The following is an 18,645-nucleotide window of genomic DNA, read 5'->3' as shown; positions in this document are numbered from 1 at the left end:
GTTCAAGATTACCTTCACTCTGTAATGCTTACATTTCAAATAAATGTTCATAAATAAATTATTTACTTTTAAGAATTTTTTAACATTCAAGCCCTTACTATTGATTGTGCTCAGATTTTCTCCAGACTATTTTGCATCAATTTCAGTGGTACTTGGCTGTCACGGTGTGGTGGGTTGACCCCGGCTGGCAGGTAAGCCCTCACCCAGCTGCCCGCTCACTCCCCTCCCAGCAGCATGGGAAAAGAATCGAAGCGCAAAAGTGAGAGAAAACTTGTGGGTCGAGATAAGTTTACGAAGTGAAGGGGGAAAAAAACCAAAACCGCAAATGATGTAAAAGCAGTCGCTCACCAACTGCAGGCGGATGCCCAGCCGGTCTCTGAGTAAAAGTCACTTTCAAAAAACTTCCCTCGGTCCAGCTTTCTTGCTAAGCCTGACCTTAGATCTCATGGCATTACTAACTCCGTGCCAGCCGGAGCCGGGACACGCAGGAACTGATGCCAGTGTCCCAGAGGTGACGCGTAAGGAGTGAGCTCAGGAGCCTGAGCAGGACCTTCGCCTCTGGCTGAGCACCTGCTAACACAAGAGCAAAAATGGCCTGAGATGTGAAAATGCCGATAAATCCTTCCTACTCAGAGCATAAGGACAAAAAAAAGACAGGACGAGTGAGCAGGGTGCGACCCGGCAATTAAAAATAAACCTTCACAACACCGCATTGCATCTGTATGCAGAAGACTGTCACGGTGTCCCTTTGGAAGAGGTTAACCGCGGGCTATCAAATCCCGTTAGATAGCCTGGGGGGGCGGGTAGGAGACTTCTGCATTGCAAAACCCTACCTGCGTGCTGGTCACTGTGTGACCGCCTGTAAGGGAAGGCTGCCCAAGCCAGCTGGGGAGACCGGTCAACTTGGTCAAAACCCCTGCTTCTTACTCATAAAGCTGGGGGCATCCTCCGGGCAGTTCACTTTGAATACAAACAGACCACAGAATATTTATTATTATTTTTTAAAATCTCACATGCTCTTCGCAATGCAATGAGTTCCCATCCAACGATGGGATGGTGTCGCCCACCGGCCCTCCGCCACCGGCTCCTCGCTGCGCTGGGCACGGCCAAGCCCGACCCGCCCTTTCCAAAGCCAAAACGCCTTCCCCCGCCTTGAGCTCCAGCGCCTGTCGCGATCGGCCCGTCCCGCACCGCGATGCGGGTCCGCCGGGGCTGGCGACCGGCAGCTGCGGGGGGAAGCCCCGGCCGGGCGGCGCCGCGCCCCCCGGGAGGGAGCCGAGGCCCCGGCGGCGGGACCCCGCGCGGGCGCACAGCGCCGCCTGCCGCCGGCCTCCCGCGGCGCGGGCCCTTTAAGGAGGAGCGGCGCCGGGCCCTGACGCCGCTGCGCCCGCGCCCGCAACCAGGAAGCGGCCCGGTGGCCGCCAGCCTGTCGCCACTCGCCTGTCGCCACTCGCCTGTCGCCACGCGTGGGTGGTGGCCGCGGCGGCCCTGGTGGGTGCCGCGCAGTTCGGGTGGGCGGGAACCGGGTGGCTCTGGCTGAACCAGGCTGCGGCCTTCCCCTCCCCGCCCCGCGCAAATGGGAAGAGGAGGGCTGAGGGCCAGGCCCTTTTGGCAACCAGGCCCCGGAGTCGGGGCAGCGCGGGAAACCCGAGCTCCCGGCAACAGTTCCCGCCAGTAGATAACGTTATTGCTAATAAAGGGGTATGGGCATGAATGAGGCTTTGATCTCTCTCTCTTTAGCAGACAGCGTGCCTGGGATCTGAACTAGGTTTGTCTTTCCTCCTTACCAGCCGGGATCCCTCTCTGGAAGACGGTGGCGATAGCCCTCCTGAGGGCAGGCCCCAGACTGGCCCATCTGTTGCTGCGGAGGCAGAGCGCAGGGCTTCTCCATCACAGAAGACAGCGAGTAGACGAAGCCTTGCTGCAGAGGTGGGAGAGCAGCGTTCAGACCCCTGCCTTGCCTGGGGCGGGAAGGGTTTCGGATCTGCACTTCCCACCTCCAGGGTGCCCGACTCACTAGAGCAGAAGTTACCCTGAATGGAGGGACCCTCCCCTTAAAACTGCAGAAGCAAACGTGGGGAGAGCCTAGGTCAAAAGGCAGCATGAGCCTCCTGAGAGCAGCCTGGTGACCAAGGTGACTGCTTAACAGGAGACGCTGATTCTGGATCCAGAGCCAAAGCTCGATTCTGATCTTTTTTTCCTGCATGAGGGTTTTAGTGTAAAGTATATTCTTTGTTTAATAGAATGTAGTGGCCACAGATTGCTTTTTATGAGCAACTTCAGGAGATGGAGCTACAGGATGCAGCCTTGAAGGGGACTGTGGAGAGGATTCCAGGGAGGTTCAGAGCTGTGGGAGGGCTTTTGGACATACACAAAGAAGGAGCTTTAAGAAGCCTAGGCAACTTAGGGGAAACTCTTATTTCCTGTGATACGTAGGCATTTCCAGTATGAGGTTGCACCTGAACAAGGTGGTTTTGGGATCACAGCTTTGGACTTAGAGGACTGTAGAGCCATGGAAACAATCAGGTACTCAATTCCCCTTGGAAAATGAGGGGGAGGTAGGAAGTTTGCAAGATGCATGAGAAATGGGGTACCACAGTTTCTTTCTGAATCTGCTCTGAGAACCCCAATAAATATCTCCATATCTCGGTGATGCTAGAAATGGTCTCTCTGCTTAAGGAAAGAGGTTAATCATGTGGCTTCCCTTCACACTTAATCCAGCCTTGCTCGCTGACCTGTTACTTGTCTCTAAGGCACTTGGGCTGGTAGGAGAGTCTTTATGTACACTGCAAAATGCGATCAAAATAATGTCAGTTGTGCCTTGGGTGTGAGGGACTAAATAATCTCTTGAGCTGTCTCCCATCTCTAGGCATCTATGAGTCAAAGAATTGGATTTATGTCCTAGTAGTTAGTTATACCAGTACTTGTGGGTTTGTGCATTGGTTAAGTGTGGGGTTTTTTTTTTCAGTTAGGATTTTTCCCCTGATGTAATATTACCAATATACCACCTTGGAGGGACCACTAGAAGTATAGCAGTGCAAAGATACCATATGCTGATTAATTTCCCTTAACTGGTACAGTTTAAAAGTTGTATTGATATGAACCCCTTTTTGTCAGCATAACTAATTCTACATGAAAATGTTACACTACTTTAACTATATCCTTACAATTAAACTGGTATGTTTTATATAAACAAAATTTAAGACCTTCATGCTCCAGGAGCCCATGTGAAAAACATTGTTTTCCTCGTGCCTTAATTTACCACGTAAAGAGAGAAGTTTGCCAGGCAAAGTAGCAGTTACAATGAGAGCATTACTTTATTTTTTTGCCTCACGTTGTCTTGCCTCAAATAGAGTCAAGATGTACGTCTACAAATATGACATGATTCCCCAGGCTTGTTGAGATGCTAAACTTTCTAGCCTGTACATTACCTTTGCACTGGCCTGTTTGCTAAAGCAGTGCTTTTACTGGCACAAAAATCAATAAACCAAAAAAGCTGTGAAGAGCCCCAAAACTCCCAATAGATAAGCACAAACCTGAGATTTGGATTAAGAAAGAAATTAGTTACCTGTGTGATTGCAGCAGTTTGGGGGTTTTTTGCTCTAGGCCGGGATAATGCAAGAGAGGGCCAGTGAGCGTTTTGTTATGTTCCTTTTCTCAGTGCCTGGGGAAAGCATTTTTCACCTGCTCTCTCTGTTTTCTTTTTTACTGGCCAGCTAACACGTGAACCATGCTGCCTCCTATAAAGTCTCCTTCTAACTACGTACCGTAATAATTTTCCACTAAGCCTTCTTCCCCACCTCTTCATTTGTTTTGTCATAACTTTCCTAACACTGAGTAAAGTTATTATTAATAACCACACTTAGAGGTGAGCATACGTGCAAAAAGGAAACATGCATTTAAATCTGTAACAAACATCACAGTGTTCTTAAGCCTTATCTGTCTATCTATCTATCTGTAACTATAGCCAGTACTTTTAAAAACTTAAACATACAGCATATGAATTTTTTATCAAGACCCCGTCAACTCTGCTGCTTAATTAGCTCCACTCTGCAGTGCACACTTTCCTCTTGGACCTCAGTGAAATCTTAGTCAGACCTATCTATGCTTGCTGAACAGATGGAGATCTGAAGCCAAAGGAAAGTTACTTAAATATCCGTGACACATTGAGGACGCTGCTAATTCTCACTGGATTTTGAGCTGCTTGGGCAAAAAGACAGAACTGCAAAGATTTTGCATGCCTGCCCTCCTGGCATATGACCCAGTAGGAGCAGTCCACTCTGGTTATAGTGAATTTTAGGATCCACACATCTCCATCCATGATGAAATCTGTCACGTGCGAAAAACCCACCTTCCTCATGTCTTACCTGTGATGACCAGAGCAGTAAATTTGCCCAAAAGAACTTCTGGAGGGGAAGAGCATAAACACACGTGCTCTGGAGAACAGGCTGTGCAGACTACAGAGCATGTACGAAAGAAATGGCCTGGCTGTCTATGGTAAAATATGTCTCCAGCTGTCTAAGAGCAAGTATCATTTCTTGGTGTCCTACAGAAAATTACGGAAGCGGTTCTTGTATATGTGCCTGGATACCTATTTGATGACAGTATCAGGTGTTGAAAGAAGTACAGCCTTAGTACCTGCATGTTTTTTAGGCAAAGTAGTCCAAGTACTGATTGGGAAGCAAAGTCTGTCTGAGAGGAGCAAACAGGCTAACCTGAAAACATGCTAAAAATTGATGGTGTTTGTGCCCGGCTGAATTCACAGAGCATATTTCATATTGCTACATGGCTAGAAAACAGGAGTTTACCCTATGTGTAAGTCAGGAAGTCTTGAAGCCGCTAGCCCCTGAGTGAAGGACTAACTTCCACTGTAAACTGTAATCAAAGAGGCAAAACCAAAATGACCTCCACGTGAAGGTGTGAAACAAGGCACCTATTTGTCAGTTCTTGTGACAGAATGCCCAGCAAGTGCCCTGGAAAAGAAAACTTTCTAAGCGTTGAGTGACAGTAGACTTCTTTGCTTTATCGAACATGCTGGAAATACCTCTTCGGTGTTTTCTCATGCTCACCGTTCACAATAGCTGGGACAATAAACTTGAGGAACGTGTCTTTCAGAGGAAGTGGGCATGCCTGTGAAAAGGTGTGTGGGGCTATGTGCACAAGGAAGTGTATGTATAGTAGGTACAAATCTTTATTCTCAGGCTTTCTTGAAGCTGACACTCTTTACTCCATCCCCCCCTCACACCCGTCCAGTGGTTTTTTGTTTTCTTTTCTTTTTGAAGGTTTTGCTTTACTTCGTTACGCAGTCCTCAATTTGAGCTCAGTCCTAAGAAACTGAGCGCCTCAGTCACATTTTACTGGAAAGAATTCTCTTCCCCAAGTATATTAACGCTGAACATCTCGCTGGTCACAGGGGAAAGCGGGCACTGGCTGTCACAGCAAGCACGTGGTGGGGGCTGCGTATTTCCTTACAGTAACAACTTTGCTTTCTGTAGGGAGATAAATCACTGAAGCTATATTTATTTCTTTCAGGATTATGTCAAGTTGCAGTGTCTTATTTCCCGAAACACTCTGTTAGCCTCTCCTTGGATATTTCCACAAAATCTTGGTGTTCCTATTTTTAGACTCTGTTGGAAAGTGTTGCACTAAGTTTAGATTGTGCTTAACCAAGCTGATGCTTTCAATGGTACATGTGTGGCCCTCCATAACTTCTCTTAAAAGACAACTTTAAAGGCATCATCATCACCACTTATAATAGAGCATTACCATCTTTTTCTTCCCCACTATGGATATTAATCTAACAAAGCTATAATAGGCAGCTACAGTTTGGAAGGAAGACAAACTCAGTCCAGGGCAGGGGGTAACCTAGGGCCATAGCATGCTTATTTATCGTGGCTGTACCAGAAGGGAGATTTAATGAAATCAGACCTCAGGTCTGGTTTCCCTGTTTTGGCAAGGAATAACTGTAATCCAGAACTGATGTTCACTTCAGTGAACGCTTCAGCGTTTGGATCTCCTGCGCTACCTCCTCTCCAGTAAGTCCCTAGAACTGTGCTGTGAGAAGAGCAACAAGCTTGCTTTGTCTTCCTTTAATTTCTAGGCCATTTTACATATAGAATGTTAGAGTGGCGTCAGGGAAGATGATGTGATAAGCTTTGTACTTAGGACTTTGTACTTTCAGGGCTTTGTGTGTAGGAAAGCCTGCTGGAGGAGAAGGAGAAGAAACAGGAATGAGGGGGATCGAGCAGCAACCCAGATGTGACCACAGATTAATTTTGGGGGGAGGAAAGGAAGAACTAACGACGCGGCAGTTCTCCCTCCCTCCTCTGCCAGCATTGCGTGTTCTGTTACACAGCCAAGAGGTCCGCCATTCGCTGTGCCTCTGCAACCAGGCATGGGGATGGCCTCTACCATTAACGCCTGGGCAACTTGCTTTTGTTTTATTCTCTCACTCACTCTTAGCGTGAGATCCCCTTCACTGGGCTTTGGCGGCCGAGTGGCTCCGGAGGGCTTGGGGTGCTGCAAGGGGCGCTGCCGGCCCCCGGGCTGTACCGTGGCGCTGCCTCCGCTAGAGGGCAGCGGTGCACACCCGCTGATCCCTGCCTCCTTGCGGCATTCCTGTGCCAGGCTGTCAAATTCTCACCTAATTTGAGATTCTTCTTTATTAAATGCTGTCTAATTCAGAGCTGGCTGCCTGCCGTGTTCAAGTAAGGAGTGCTTGGGCTAGATTTTTTTTAAGTGTTGGTTTCTCAGCTTTGTTAAATCATATGCATCAATAGATGCCTTTTTGAGACTCGTCTTGTGTTCGTAAAGCCTTTTTACCTAAGGAAGGGATTTGATTTGCTTGTCTCCTCTCTTTCTGCTGACACACCCTGTTCAGACATTCCCTACAACTGTTCAGAAAACACGCTCGGTTTCACATCTATGGCTGTTTATCATACAGCCACAGGGAGTCCACCCAGCCCCTTGTTAAAAAGCAAGGCCTGGGGCCCACTATATGACCTATACCTAGAGGGAAGCCTGTGTGCTGCGGTGGTCGCAGTTCCTTCAGAGCAGAGAGAGGGTAGCAATACCAGCACAATCCCCCTGGCCTGAAGGAAGAAGTTGCTGCAACAGTCAAGGTTTAATTCAATCAAATGATCTTTAGGAGAGGTAATAAGGGTAAAAGTTCCCAATGGCCACGCTTGGTGAAATTGCATTCCTGGGCTAATTTGTTATGCGGAACCCAGGGTAAGTCACCTCAAAGGAAGAGCAGGGAGACAGCCAACAGGTGACCAAAATATGCCTTCAGGGCAATAACATGAAGGAACTGGAGGGAAAGAGTTGTTCACCTGGGGATTAACTAGCACGTAAGAAGGTTCTGCTGTTTCATCTATTACCTGAGCAATTAGGCAACAGATCATTTTTCTGAAGGAGGTGCATGCATTCCTGGTGCTGAAGTATATTTAAATTTATATCACACCAAACACTGCAAAATAACTTGGCATTTACCAGGCTATGAACTCAGTGGCTCCTGCCCTTCTGTTAGAGAGCACTCCTTCCCATAGAGAATCAAGCTGTGAATATTTTCATAGGTCATCGTCATCAACAGTGGATAGCGCAGGAAAATCTTAGCAGGGAAAAGAAACAAGGGTTTAATTGGAGAGGATTAAAGGTGTGTCAATGTTGGTTTTATCTGACACCCTTTCAAATCAAAGTCTACATCTGTTTGTAGGCAGTTTGTTTCTTGTATAGTTTCTCCAGTTTATCAGTGACTCAGAAATACATGAGTCTCCTGTGGAGTATTAAGAGGGGCTTAACCTATGCATTGTAAAGGCTTGTGCTAATGAGGTTTGAAGGAAAGAAAATCAGATTACTTATCTGTGCCACTACTTTGCCACTGACCCTGACAATTTAATGGTGATTTATTATTTCTGGCATGCCTTCCAGGCCTGTTAGCAGAATGCTCCGAGCAGAACTGCCCTGAAGTTTTTAGGAGTCCCTAGAGAACTGCACTGAGAGCCATTTCCCCACATCCATATCATGTATCAGTCACAGCATGGAGAAACACTCTTAGAGCACCGCTGTCTAACCTGCGCCTTTCTTTCACTGCAATTACTTCCGTAGTATGGCATTCAAATTTGTGTGCTTTAACTTTCGCCATGACACGTGGGCCAGCCTCACACACGTCCTGCAGTATTCTGGGCTTGACTTGGCAGGTTTCTGCTGAGCGTGCTAGTTCAGTCTTTGCTTCGTAATCAAGCATGTGTGGGTAGCTGTGTTCTTTTCAGAAGAGCTATGCATGTGCTTGAAGTGAGTGTTTAAGTACCTTGTGGCTTCCAGCCAAAATGGCAAATGCTTGGGCAGAATTCAGTTCTAAACAAGCTGTTCTAGAAGACTTCTTCAGTACATACCAGCCAGGCAGGTATTTGACATGTTACTGGGAGATGGTGCAGCTTCACAAATTTTCAAGGAAAAGAGAAGAAGCCAGTGTTAGTGCTGGTGCTGGTTTGAGTCACTTGAGGTTACAAATTTTCCTGTCATGATTATGAAGGGATTAGTGCCCTAGACTTTTTATCTCCTCGAGAGATCCTTCATCCTGTTGTTGGTATGCTAGAGAGAAACGAGTTCTCACTCATGCTTCGTATCTCTGCTTGGAGGGGAGGCAGACACCTTGTCATAGTTGTCGTATCAGGCATCTTGCTAAGATGGTGTATGGGGCCAAACCAATGAGCTTACTTTGTGATAAACCAATGTCTGTCTCGACTGTGGTTTTATCCCAGCATTGCCTCTGTGCACTTGCTATCTGACATAAAGATACAGTTCTTTAATTAATTACAGACAAGCTTTTTGGAAGTACTAGAAGCTTTGTCAGAGAGTGCATCTTAGGCCTTGTCTGCCTGGTGGTTTAGAGTAAAGGTGTGAAGCACATGCATAAACTAAAGGTTTATTACATCTGCCATTAAATTTCTTTCTTCAGAAGCAAAATGGCTTTATTTTGTTTTATAGCAAACTCTGCTTCTGAAAGGGAGCATTCACCCTGAAACCTGCATGTGTATTAACTTCACACCTTGAGTCAGTGACCTTAATTTTCCCAAGTGCTGCTGTGTAGACAAGCTCTCAGGACAAATGATGTTCCCAGTGAAATAAAACTTGGTACAGCTGATACCAGTGACTTGTAAGCTGGGAGTAAAATGGAAAGCGTCATAAATTCATGTGTGCCTTGCAGGCAGGATCATATGCTTTTAAGCTGGCATAGCCAAAAATCTGTTTGTACATAGATACCATTCCTTCCCAGTGGTAGTCACTGAACAGATTCTGTTCTACATGCCAATGGTCTAATAAGAGAGCAGGTGTTTCTATATCTAACGTACTTCAGCTCTGAACCCAGGGCTGGCTGTTATTTTGACTTGGAATCAGGACACATTCATTCCAAAGTCTATGATCCTCACTGCCATAAATACTCTTTTTTTTTGTTGTTGTTCTTAGTGTTTTGCTTTATTTTAAAGAAAAGATCACCATGATGGTTTTCTGTATTTGATTCAAGTGACTTTCCATACTCTACCTTTGTGGGGTTAATTATTTCCTCTTTTTGAAAAAGATTGATTACAAAAAATCGCATACAATGTTCGCGACTGAATCTCATTCAGACAGGTGAGTGTCTTGGTACTGCTCCTGACTACCTACAGAAAAGGTAAATTTAAGTATGTTTGAGGGACTTATCTGGTAAACCTAAAATACAGGGTTCAAAAAGCAGACTTCTTAGTTGAGTTTGTGTATAGTTTGAAGAATCCCAGTTTTAATACACAGGGAGAAACAGGTAGCATGTACATGCCTTATATCTAACTGAAAAATCTGAAAGCACTTTAGTTAATTAAATTCTCTCAAGCATCCCTGTGAGGTAGGGAAAACACATGATATCCAAGGGTTACATCACTTTCGAAAAAATGTGGTTGCCTAAGGTATTCACGAGTTGGATTTATTTATTAAACCAGTACCCAGCCCCATTTGTGTTACATTTGAAGAACTCCCTGTACTACTGAAATGCCAGGAATGGCAGTGAAAAGGCTGGTGGTGAAGGAATGATGGGGTAAGGGAGATTATTCCCAAAATTAAGTTTCGGGATTTAACAGGCTAGGGCTTTCTGAACTGGGTGTCTGTTACGAAGCCTCAGTAACCTCTGAGGATCTTGGGGCTCCTTGTTCTTCTGGAACAGTAGAAGATAAGTAGTCACAGCTCTGCTTCACCTTGCCCCTGATTCACCTTAGCAGCATATGTCTCTAAGGATTCAGTTTCACCACACAGAGGGAGCAGAAATAGCAGCTTACTGTCATTGAAAGAGGGAAATACAGGTCCCTCATCTCAGCCTGCCCTTTCTCCTGGCTGTGCAGTTTTCCCTCTCACCTTGTATTGCTGTTAGCAGTTGTTGGATTCCTCTGCAAGCCAATTTAGTTCCCTAAAACAAGAAAAAAAAAGACATTGGAAGAAAAAAAAAAGTTGTTCTTTTATTTGTTACCGCATTAGTAACTAGGGTGATGCAGTAAGAGTAAAACCATAGACCAAGGTGTTCCATGTTGGATACCAGCTGCCCACTCTCTATGTTTTAGGGTGTTTCAGACTACCTCTGGTCCTAGCCTGTAGGCTGAATGGCCATTAGTTGGGCATTCAGGTTGGAGTGTATTAGGTGCGCTTATGGAGCACATCTTTCAGTTTAGTTTCGTCTGAAACTGTCCGGTTTGTGTGCCTTAAGACTGCTCCACAACGCAAACCAAGTGTGATAAGCAGGGACAGTCAGGCAATTTGTTCCCAAAGAAAACCCCTGAGCTGAGCTAAAACATAAATAGTGACATGGCCGTAGTGAACTGAATCAGCTCTGTGGGGGAAGGGTATGACTGCAAAGCTAGAAGAGTGGGAATGACCTGCTGTCCTTTGGCAGGCTGTACGTCTGCTCAGCTGTGAGCACACACGACCTAACTGCTGAGATATTGCCCAAATCCGAGTTCCTAGTGCTCACCTTCCTGACAGCTTGATGCCAGCTCCGCTTCACTTAAAAGAGGTGGCAGGTTTGCAGCAGAAAACTGCATGCCTTGAAAAGTGTGAGGGCTTTTAGCTAAAAGCTTGAGTTTTCTTGCTCACTGCAAGGTGAATGTGTCTGCTCAAGAAAATGGTGCAGGTGAGCGAAGATATCCAGTGTGCAAACAAGCGATCCCATTTCATTCACAAATCGGTGCAATTTTGGCCATGCACATGGTTAGCTGTGTTTTATCTGATCATGCATACATACCAAAATCAGTCCTAAAAGCATACTTGCCATACCATGCTTTTTGAAAACCACAGGGTGTGACTCTCAACTCAAGTGGTATCAGTGAAGGATAAGCTCCCAAATGTAAATCAATGGCCAAGATTTTAAACAAGTCATCTTGTAAGGACCAAAGCTGATGAAGCACGGCTTCCTACGTTTTATATCTCGTGACTGATAGCTACACCTTTGTAAGGGGTGTCTGAAATCTTTCAGACAGATGGACAACAGCTTTCCCATGTGCAGATTCTCTGATTTATAGAAATATATGGGTATCCTCCATGAGGATAAAGCAGAGTCTGCCTCTTCTGCCTATTTTCGTAAATGTTATAGGACCAACTTTTTTGAAGGTACCTCCTCCGCTGTCCTGTGTGGCTTGAATGGGCCAACACTCTATCTAGGCACAGGGTGATTACATCAGCCTCATTTCCATAGGAAGGCAGATAAGAAAAGGGAGCCAGAGTTAAGCTCCCAAAATTCTATCCAAAGGTGAACAAGAAGCAAAGAAAAAGACATAGCAAATCATTGCAACACCTACCTTTCTGGCACCTGCCTCCTGAGCGGGGTCCCAAACCCTTTCATGGCTCCATTTGCAGTTTGTGGGAGGAGACAGGCATTGCAGAACTGCATTGGGATTCTGCACAGCAGACAGGGAGTCGTTTCCTGGGAAGCGCTTAGGGAGCGTAGGCCTTGGTTGAGCAAAGGCTTTTTCAGTCAGAGCCATACACTTTGTTACCTAAATTCTTTTATGGATCAAGTTCTAAATTAATATGTGAACTTTTATAGTTAGGCTCCTAGGCTGCAATTTCTAAACCTATGTAAGGAATTTTGAAATTTAACTGGGACACGGAAAACCAACTTTATTTGGGAGAAAAGATTTACTAATCAAAGTTTGCAATAGTGAATTTTCCATTGGATTTTAATTTGCATAGCCAGATGTCCCACATCAGCTTAATCTTCTTGCAGGCATGTTCCCAGTACTGCATTTTGAAGCTAAAAGATTTTCGTGTTTTTTGTAGGTAGCTTAAAGATGGATGCTCCCAAAGAAGCTCAGCCTACAGGAGAGTTCAAATGTCAGCTATGTGGCTTAACAGCTCCATATACGTACTATGGGCAGAAGCCACCAAACACGCGCTCTATCGTGTAAGTACAGTCTTTCATATGACAGACTTCATTTATGCTATGACCATTAGAAGCCTTGTACTGTGGAACGACGTGCACTGCATGAACCCAGTAACATGCCATATTGCCCCTGAGTATGAGACTTGGTACTTTAAGTGACCTTCTTTTTCCAAAGGGAAGAAATGCTAAAAATTATCAGCGTGGATAGCAAAGACAAAAATCAACTTTCCCATCCCGCTACAATACCATGCAAAGATTTGTATTTAACCTATTTCCTAACCCCACTGGCCACCCTACTATTTACCTATACCGTAATTTTTTTACTAGAATACTGTTGACTGTCAGCCTAGCATTTCTGGGAATAGCCCTTTCCTCCCAGCTGTGTCAGCTGGGCAACACGTAAACACAGCATGAATTAAATACATATGGTAAAAACACTTTTTACGAGCTGTTTGACATGACATGGAATTTTGAACAGCAATACTTTTTTTGCATGAATTAGACAATTCTTTGGCAGATTGTATGACATTAAAGTGTGTGGAAATTTAGTACTTATTTATATTTTAGGAGACTGAAACCTTTTCCATCTCTTCCAGGTAGGGATAGTTTGACCAGAAACTAAGCAGTTACAACTTTGTCTGCAGACATTAAACTCCCCATAAAACAAAGCTCTTAGCTTTAAATGTACAAGTAGCTCTGCTGAGGGCGTCCCGATCAACGAACCCATCAGGCAAACATGGTCAGGAACTCACTGGAACGGGAAGTCAGATGTGTACTCAGCATTTCACCTCACTAAGACTGCTCAGTTTCTTATATAATGGGAACAGCTGTTGATCACCACCTACTTGGACTGAGATCAGATCTGTTTTCCTTGGGCAGCTGTATTTTTATCATTCCAAATCCTGTGGTGCTACTGGTTTTCCCTCTTTTACTCAGCAGAGCAATGGCCCACCTTTGATCAGGTCCATTCATAAAGAGTCTGAATCAAAGCTGAACATGAATCTTAACTTTAGGTTATCCAAGCTCAGTGTTAACATCTCAGCTTTATTTGGATTGTGGAGATTCAAAAAGCAAAAAAATAATGCTGAAGCATAACACTTCTGTATGCATGTAAGAAATAGCTTTACACACTCTCTTTATTGGCTTACTTTCTGGTCTACTCACATGTCTTAAATGCAATGCTGCAGGAAACATGCCAGACATGAAGGCTTGTACAATGGCCAGGTGTCTGTATTGATGATGACTACATTAAGACTGTGAATCTTGCAAGGGGAGCTTTGCAAAGGTAACCCAGTCTTCGTACACTAGGAGACTTGTTGACAAGGTGATCTGCCATGTTAAGATGCCTGATCTTTCCTAACAGTGGAAGGCTTGAGCCATACCATTTTTTTTAGTAGAGAGGAAAAGGAAAAAGGAATAACACTCCCAGACGCACACGTACGTGTGTGTGTGTGTGTGTATCTGTGTATGTAGACAAGGAGAAGGCAGTATGAGTTAACAGAATATCTTTTAAATATGTATTGTACTCCATATTACTACAGAATCCAAGTTGATTATAAGTCCGAGAATAAGCCAGCCTTGCAGGGTGCCCTGTGCGGACAGACACCCAACTGACTTCTGTAATATTTTGCCTGGAGCTCCTAGGAAGAATAAGGCCTTAGTCTTTCCCAAGCAGGTTGCCAAATTATTAATAAATGCTCTCCCTTAATACCCCGAAGCAAATGGTACAGTCTCTGACATAAGTAAGTGTATTTCAGGTCACTGTAATGTTCTGTGCTAGTAGCTCTTGCTTGCAAGAGGTGGGAACCTTAGTTTTACTGCAGTGACATAACTAAGAGCAGTAAAAACTTTTTATTTTATACTCACATGCATACAGCATTGGAAGAGAACTTCTAATTAGAAGCTGTGCAATTGAAATGATAACTTGACGAGGTACTGAAGTTGGCCATGCAAAGGAGTGCCTATCGTAAAAATGGAAGATAAGAATACTTGAAGGTAGAGCACTGAGAAAAACCTAGTAAGACAACATTGAGGTGATCACCAATTGCCCTAATTCTGGAAGACAGATAGAAGGTGCAGTATAGGACTGAAGGCAGCCACAATATTGGTTTTGAAGAGGAAGGGAGCTGCATAGCTGCTACATTGCCTCATGTACAACACCAGGCCGAGCAACTCAAGTAGAAAGGGCTGATACTTTTTCCGCCTCCACAATTTCCCCATTTCAACTCTCCCATACTGTGAAATCTACCCTTAACAGCCTGAAATTATTCTCTTACAGGCTTTTGGAAGAAAGCTATGTCATGAAGGATCCTTTCACCCCTGACAAGGACAAATTCCTCATCCTTGGGTCTCATTGCAGTTTGTGTAGCAGATCAGTGTGCGTTGGTACAGTAAGTAACAAGCAAAACAAGCTTCTTCAATCATTTCTTTTTGTTCCAGTCCTGGTGACCTGTTAGAGAAAGACCAAACAGCAAAAAACCAAACAGCCTCTTTTTAAGGCAAGCTACTTGTATGTTCTTGTTGATTCCCCCAGATAAAGCTCTTTGTATTAAATGAAAATGATCAGCAACCTTAAGTGTTCTGTTTACAGATGAGCACAGTCCAGCCTCACGCTCTCTTCTGCTTTCTCAGAACAAGAAAATGCAAGGGAGAATCACTTCAAGACCTTTAAGGTTCAGTCGATCACGCTATACCAACAACAGATTTTTTTCCGTAAAGGGAATATGGATTGCTAGGTTTGCATCCACAGCACAGGGCTGCCATCCTATTTGCAAAAGCTAATGTGGAAAGTGGGCAGGGAGGAGAGTTGTGCAATGCCGTGATAGCTCTCTGAAGAAGAATGAATTTGAGTAGCAGCTGGTAGGCAACCTTAAAACTATGAAATCTGAGTGCGGTCCAGAAAGGTGGTGTAAAATTACAGTTGTCTTAATTCCTTCTCCTCAGTGCAGAACTGGCCCCTTTGTTTGCTGTGAGTTCAAAGCAAAAACGAAGACAAGTTATTACACAATTATCAGTGTCCGGAGGCTGTACAGTGCTTCTTTGAGGCAGTACAATGAACTGAGAAAACTTAGGTTCCACTCCTTTCCCTCGGCAAGCCAGTTCTGTGGTTGAGAGAGACTTGGGACTCATGCAGTAGTCAGGACTCATGCATGACTCAACCCATGAGGAGACGTCACCTGATTGTTTACACGGGCAACGGCATGTGTTTGTTATAGCAGACACCATTGCCCTAAGAGCAGCCGGATCCTGGCCTTCTCTTACAAAGTGGTTGGTTGCTATCCTAGAGTAACGTGCTTAAATCTAGAGTGCAGCTAACAGCATGAGCTGTTAGCAAGAGCACACCTTGGTCTTAAGGGTCAGCTTTAGCAGTTTTCAAATTCAACCTTTTCAGCCCATTCTGTAATTGCAGTGGTTAGGGGCCAGCTCCAGTGACATGGTGCTTACTGCAGGTAGCTAGTAGTGGGGGTTTTAAAACAGATAGACCTGCTAAAGACTTTGTGAAGATGTAGAAATTTTTTTCGTGTTTGGTGGCCAATTACAGTTCTGATAGGATGAAGTAACACCTCTTGCCTCCTTAGAGCAGGAGGTGAGATAATCTGGGCAACTGAGACAGCTCATATGCCAATGCCAGACAGTTTCTGTGTGGGGACTTGAGGAAATTCTCTTGAGCAAAACAAAGGGTCAGATTACACTGACAAAATTTAGAGGGTTGGACAGACACAGCCAAAAGGAAATTGGCACACTTGGACGAGTTTAGCTGCTATTCTGACTTGCAGGGAGTTAGCACCAAGGACGGATTTGGTCCACTGTTCTAAGAGGAGCATGCAATAGCACCTTTCTCCTGATTAGCTTTGTTTCCTATTTCTGAAGTCTCTTCTGTCATTTAAACGAATGAAAATCACCAAAAGGTCAGACTAGAGATTGCGACTGAGATTTTTTTTTTTTTTCCTTTCTGGAACTACCTGAGGACTATGTGGGAGTCAGATGAAATTCCAGTGCTCTCTGGTTACGTCTTTGATAGCAGGGCTCAAGTTTCCAGAGACAAGCAGCTCAAGGCAGTTGTGTGGAGGCAAAACTCACATGTGAGCAAGATCTTCCTAGTGACTATGTCCCTGTCTTGGCTGGTAGTTGACTCACTCCCACGCACAGCCAGAGGAAGAGGCAAGTGCAGCGAGTCAGATATGAGCTTGATTCCTGCCCTGACACGTCAGGTTTATCCCTCCTTTTTAACAGCAGAGGATTAGCAACTTGGACACATTTTGAGCAAACTTGAGCACATTTAGGTATTTTCACTCCCAAATGAAGTGTCTTGAATTTATGAAGAATGCAACAGATATTTCCAAGTCTGGCAGTTAAATCTGTCAGAAATACAGCGTGTCAGCCTCTCAGTATCTTTCCACACAATCTGCGATTCTGCGTTTCTGAATGAAGGTGGGGCTTTTTCTTTTAAAAGATTTATTAATTGTTTCAATTAATCTAGGGCATGGCAATGTATAAAGGATATTGGCAGTGAGCTAATAGAAGCCTCTTCTAATCTTTTTGACATTCCTGCCTATTTTGCCTATTGTGGAAATATGTCAATCATTTACTTCTTGTTATCTGAGTCTTCAAGATCCCCCTGGTGGTATCACTCAAAGCAAAAACTTGATTGTAAATAACTGAGAATAAATTTCTTACCAAACTGGCCAGGCCAGATAGTGAATCACACCTATGACTATGGTTTCAAAATGTATTTAGCAACACTGCTTAGGTAACATTGAAAGAGATCTGCAGAAATGATAATTAGTGCTTTAAACACCCACACCACAAAGCAGGTAAACACATACTATTCCTCTTTCTTTCATGTAGGGAAAATTCAAAGTCCAGAGAAGTAAAAACTTACCCGAGGCAGCAGAGAGAGCCAAAGTTAGGATAATATCTCTGTGGATTGGTTTTGGTTCCTGCTTGTGCTTGACCCAAGTAGATCAACTCAGCCCTGCGCTGAGTGTTTCCATAATGTTATAAGAATTGAAGCTGAAGAAAATCATGCTTTCTTGGGCCTGTTTGGCAAAGAAGCTGGACCAATTTGATGGAAAGTTTTCAGTGACAGGTTGCTTTCATTTTTATGTTAATTCAAAATAGTACTAGACTAACCTGTGGCAAGATTAAGACTTTTCTGATCTTAGATTTGGCAAAGGGATTGGATTTAATTTGCTAGCTTTTGTATCTAAGGCGGCTCAGATACAGATCAGATTTTAGGCTTTTCATGAGACAACCCATGCTGGCTGAAGTGTCTTTCCTTACAGTTGCTGTGCCAATGAAAGTCAAGACTTAGCAACTGTTCTGTATAATGTTCATAAACTCACTTCTTCAAATATTCTCTTAAGTCTCGCTCAGTTAATTTACTCCAGTCAGCTTGCAGCCTACATCACCCTACTGAACCAATCTTTAGCACAGTGTTTTGTTAAGTGCCATTATTTCCAGTCCAACCGGAAATAATTCTAGTGATGATCTATAATGTCTTAAAACATGTCAAAACCCCATAAAAAGGAAGATAATAAAAATGCTTTTAAAAGTCCTTAGGAAGGTCAAGTGCCCTTCTTCCTGCTTCCCTTTCAGAAAAGGGGAAAGGAAATTATATAATCTGACCATATGAGTAATTTGAAACAGTTATTTCTTTTTTATTGCAACACTTACTGAACATAGGAAAAGAAAAGAGGTGGCTTTCGAACAAGAAAGGAGGAAAGGGAGCAAGTTTCATCCCTTACTGCTCACCTCAGCAGAAGGTGACTAAACACTGACCTTGGACATGATTGTAGGTATTGAGTGATAAATGTAACACTACAGCTACTTTCCACTCAACTTCCAGTCATGCGGGATAATCCTGGACACGGTTAGGCAGAATCTTTCCTTTACATAGAGTTTCCTTTACAAGTGTGGTATACTGTCCCTGTATATATTACTTTCAGACATGATCCATGTCAAAACAGAAATAAACTCTGGCAGCATGCTTTGGCAGCTCAGTTTTGCCTGAATTGGACTATTAAGTTTGAAATTGAAATGGCCCCCTCCTGCCTTGGTCATGGAAGGGGTGAAACGTGTTAAAGAATTATTCGATTAAACACAGAAGCCTATCAGGATAATGGTCAAAGAAGAGCTTGACTGTACATAATAAGTGTAATTCATAGTGCTTTAAAACAACAGCTAGGCTGAATAAGTCCATGACTGAGAGAAGAGGATTAAGGGTACGTGGACCCAGCACCCAG

General features: G+C 44.2%; 1 protein-coding gene across 2 annotated transcripts in view; it reads left to right on the top strand.

Annotated features, from left to right (window-relative positions):
- Positions 1-1,366: 1,366 nt before the first annotated feature.
- CDPF1 (cysteine rich DPF motif domain containing 1) overlaps positions 1,367-18,645 on the top strand; it is a 26,881-nt gene continuing 9,602 nt past the window's right edge. The window contains exons 1-4 of one of the 2 annotated variants that reach the window (XM_087764358.1): positions 1,367-1,491; positions 1,791-1,929; positions 12,298-12,421; positions 14,679-14,790. In XM_087764358.1, the coding sequence (XP_087620484.1) occupies positions 12,309-12,421; positions 14,679-14,790 (225 nt within the window). In that variant the 5' untranslated portion in view covers positions 1,367-1,491; positions 1,791-1,929; positions 12,298-12,308. Of the gene's footprint in view, positions 1,492-1,790; positions 2,135-12,297; positions 12,422-14,678; positions 14,791-18,645 lie in introns of both variants that reach the window. The other variant, XM_087764359.1, reaches the window with a different exon arrangement.

This window comes from Nipponia nippon, unplaced genomic scaffold (assembly GCF_047370975.1).
Source record: "Nipponia nippon isolate SJK-2023a ecotype South Korea unplaced genomic scaffold, ASM4737097v1 scaffold_3, whole genome shotgun sequence".
Classification (NCBI taxonomy): domain Eukaryota; kingdom Metazoa; phylum Chordata; class Aves; order Pelecaniformes; family Threskiornithidae; genus Nipponia; species Nipponia nippon.
This window is presented reverse-complemented; position numbering and strand designations above follow the sequence as displayed.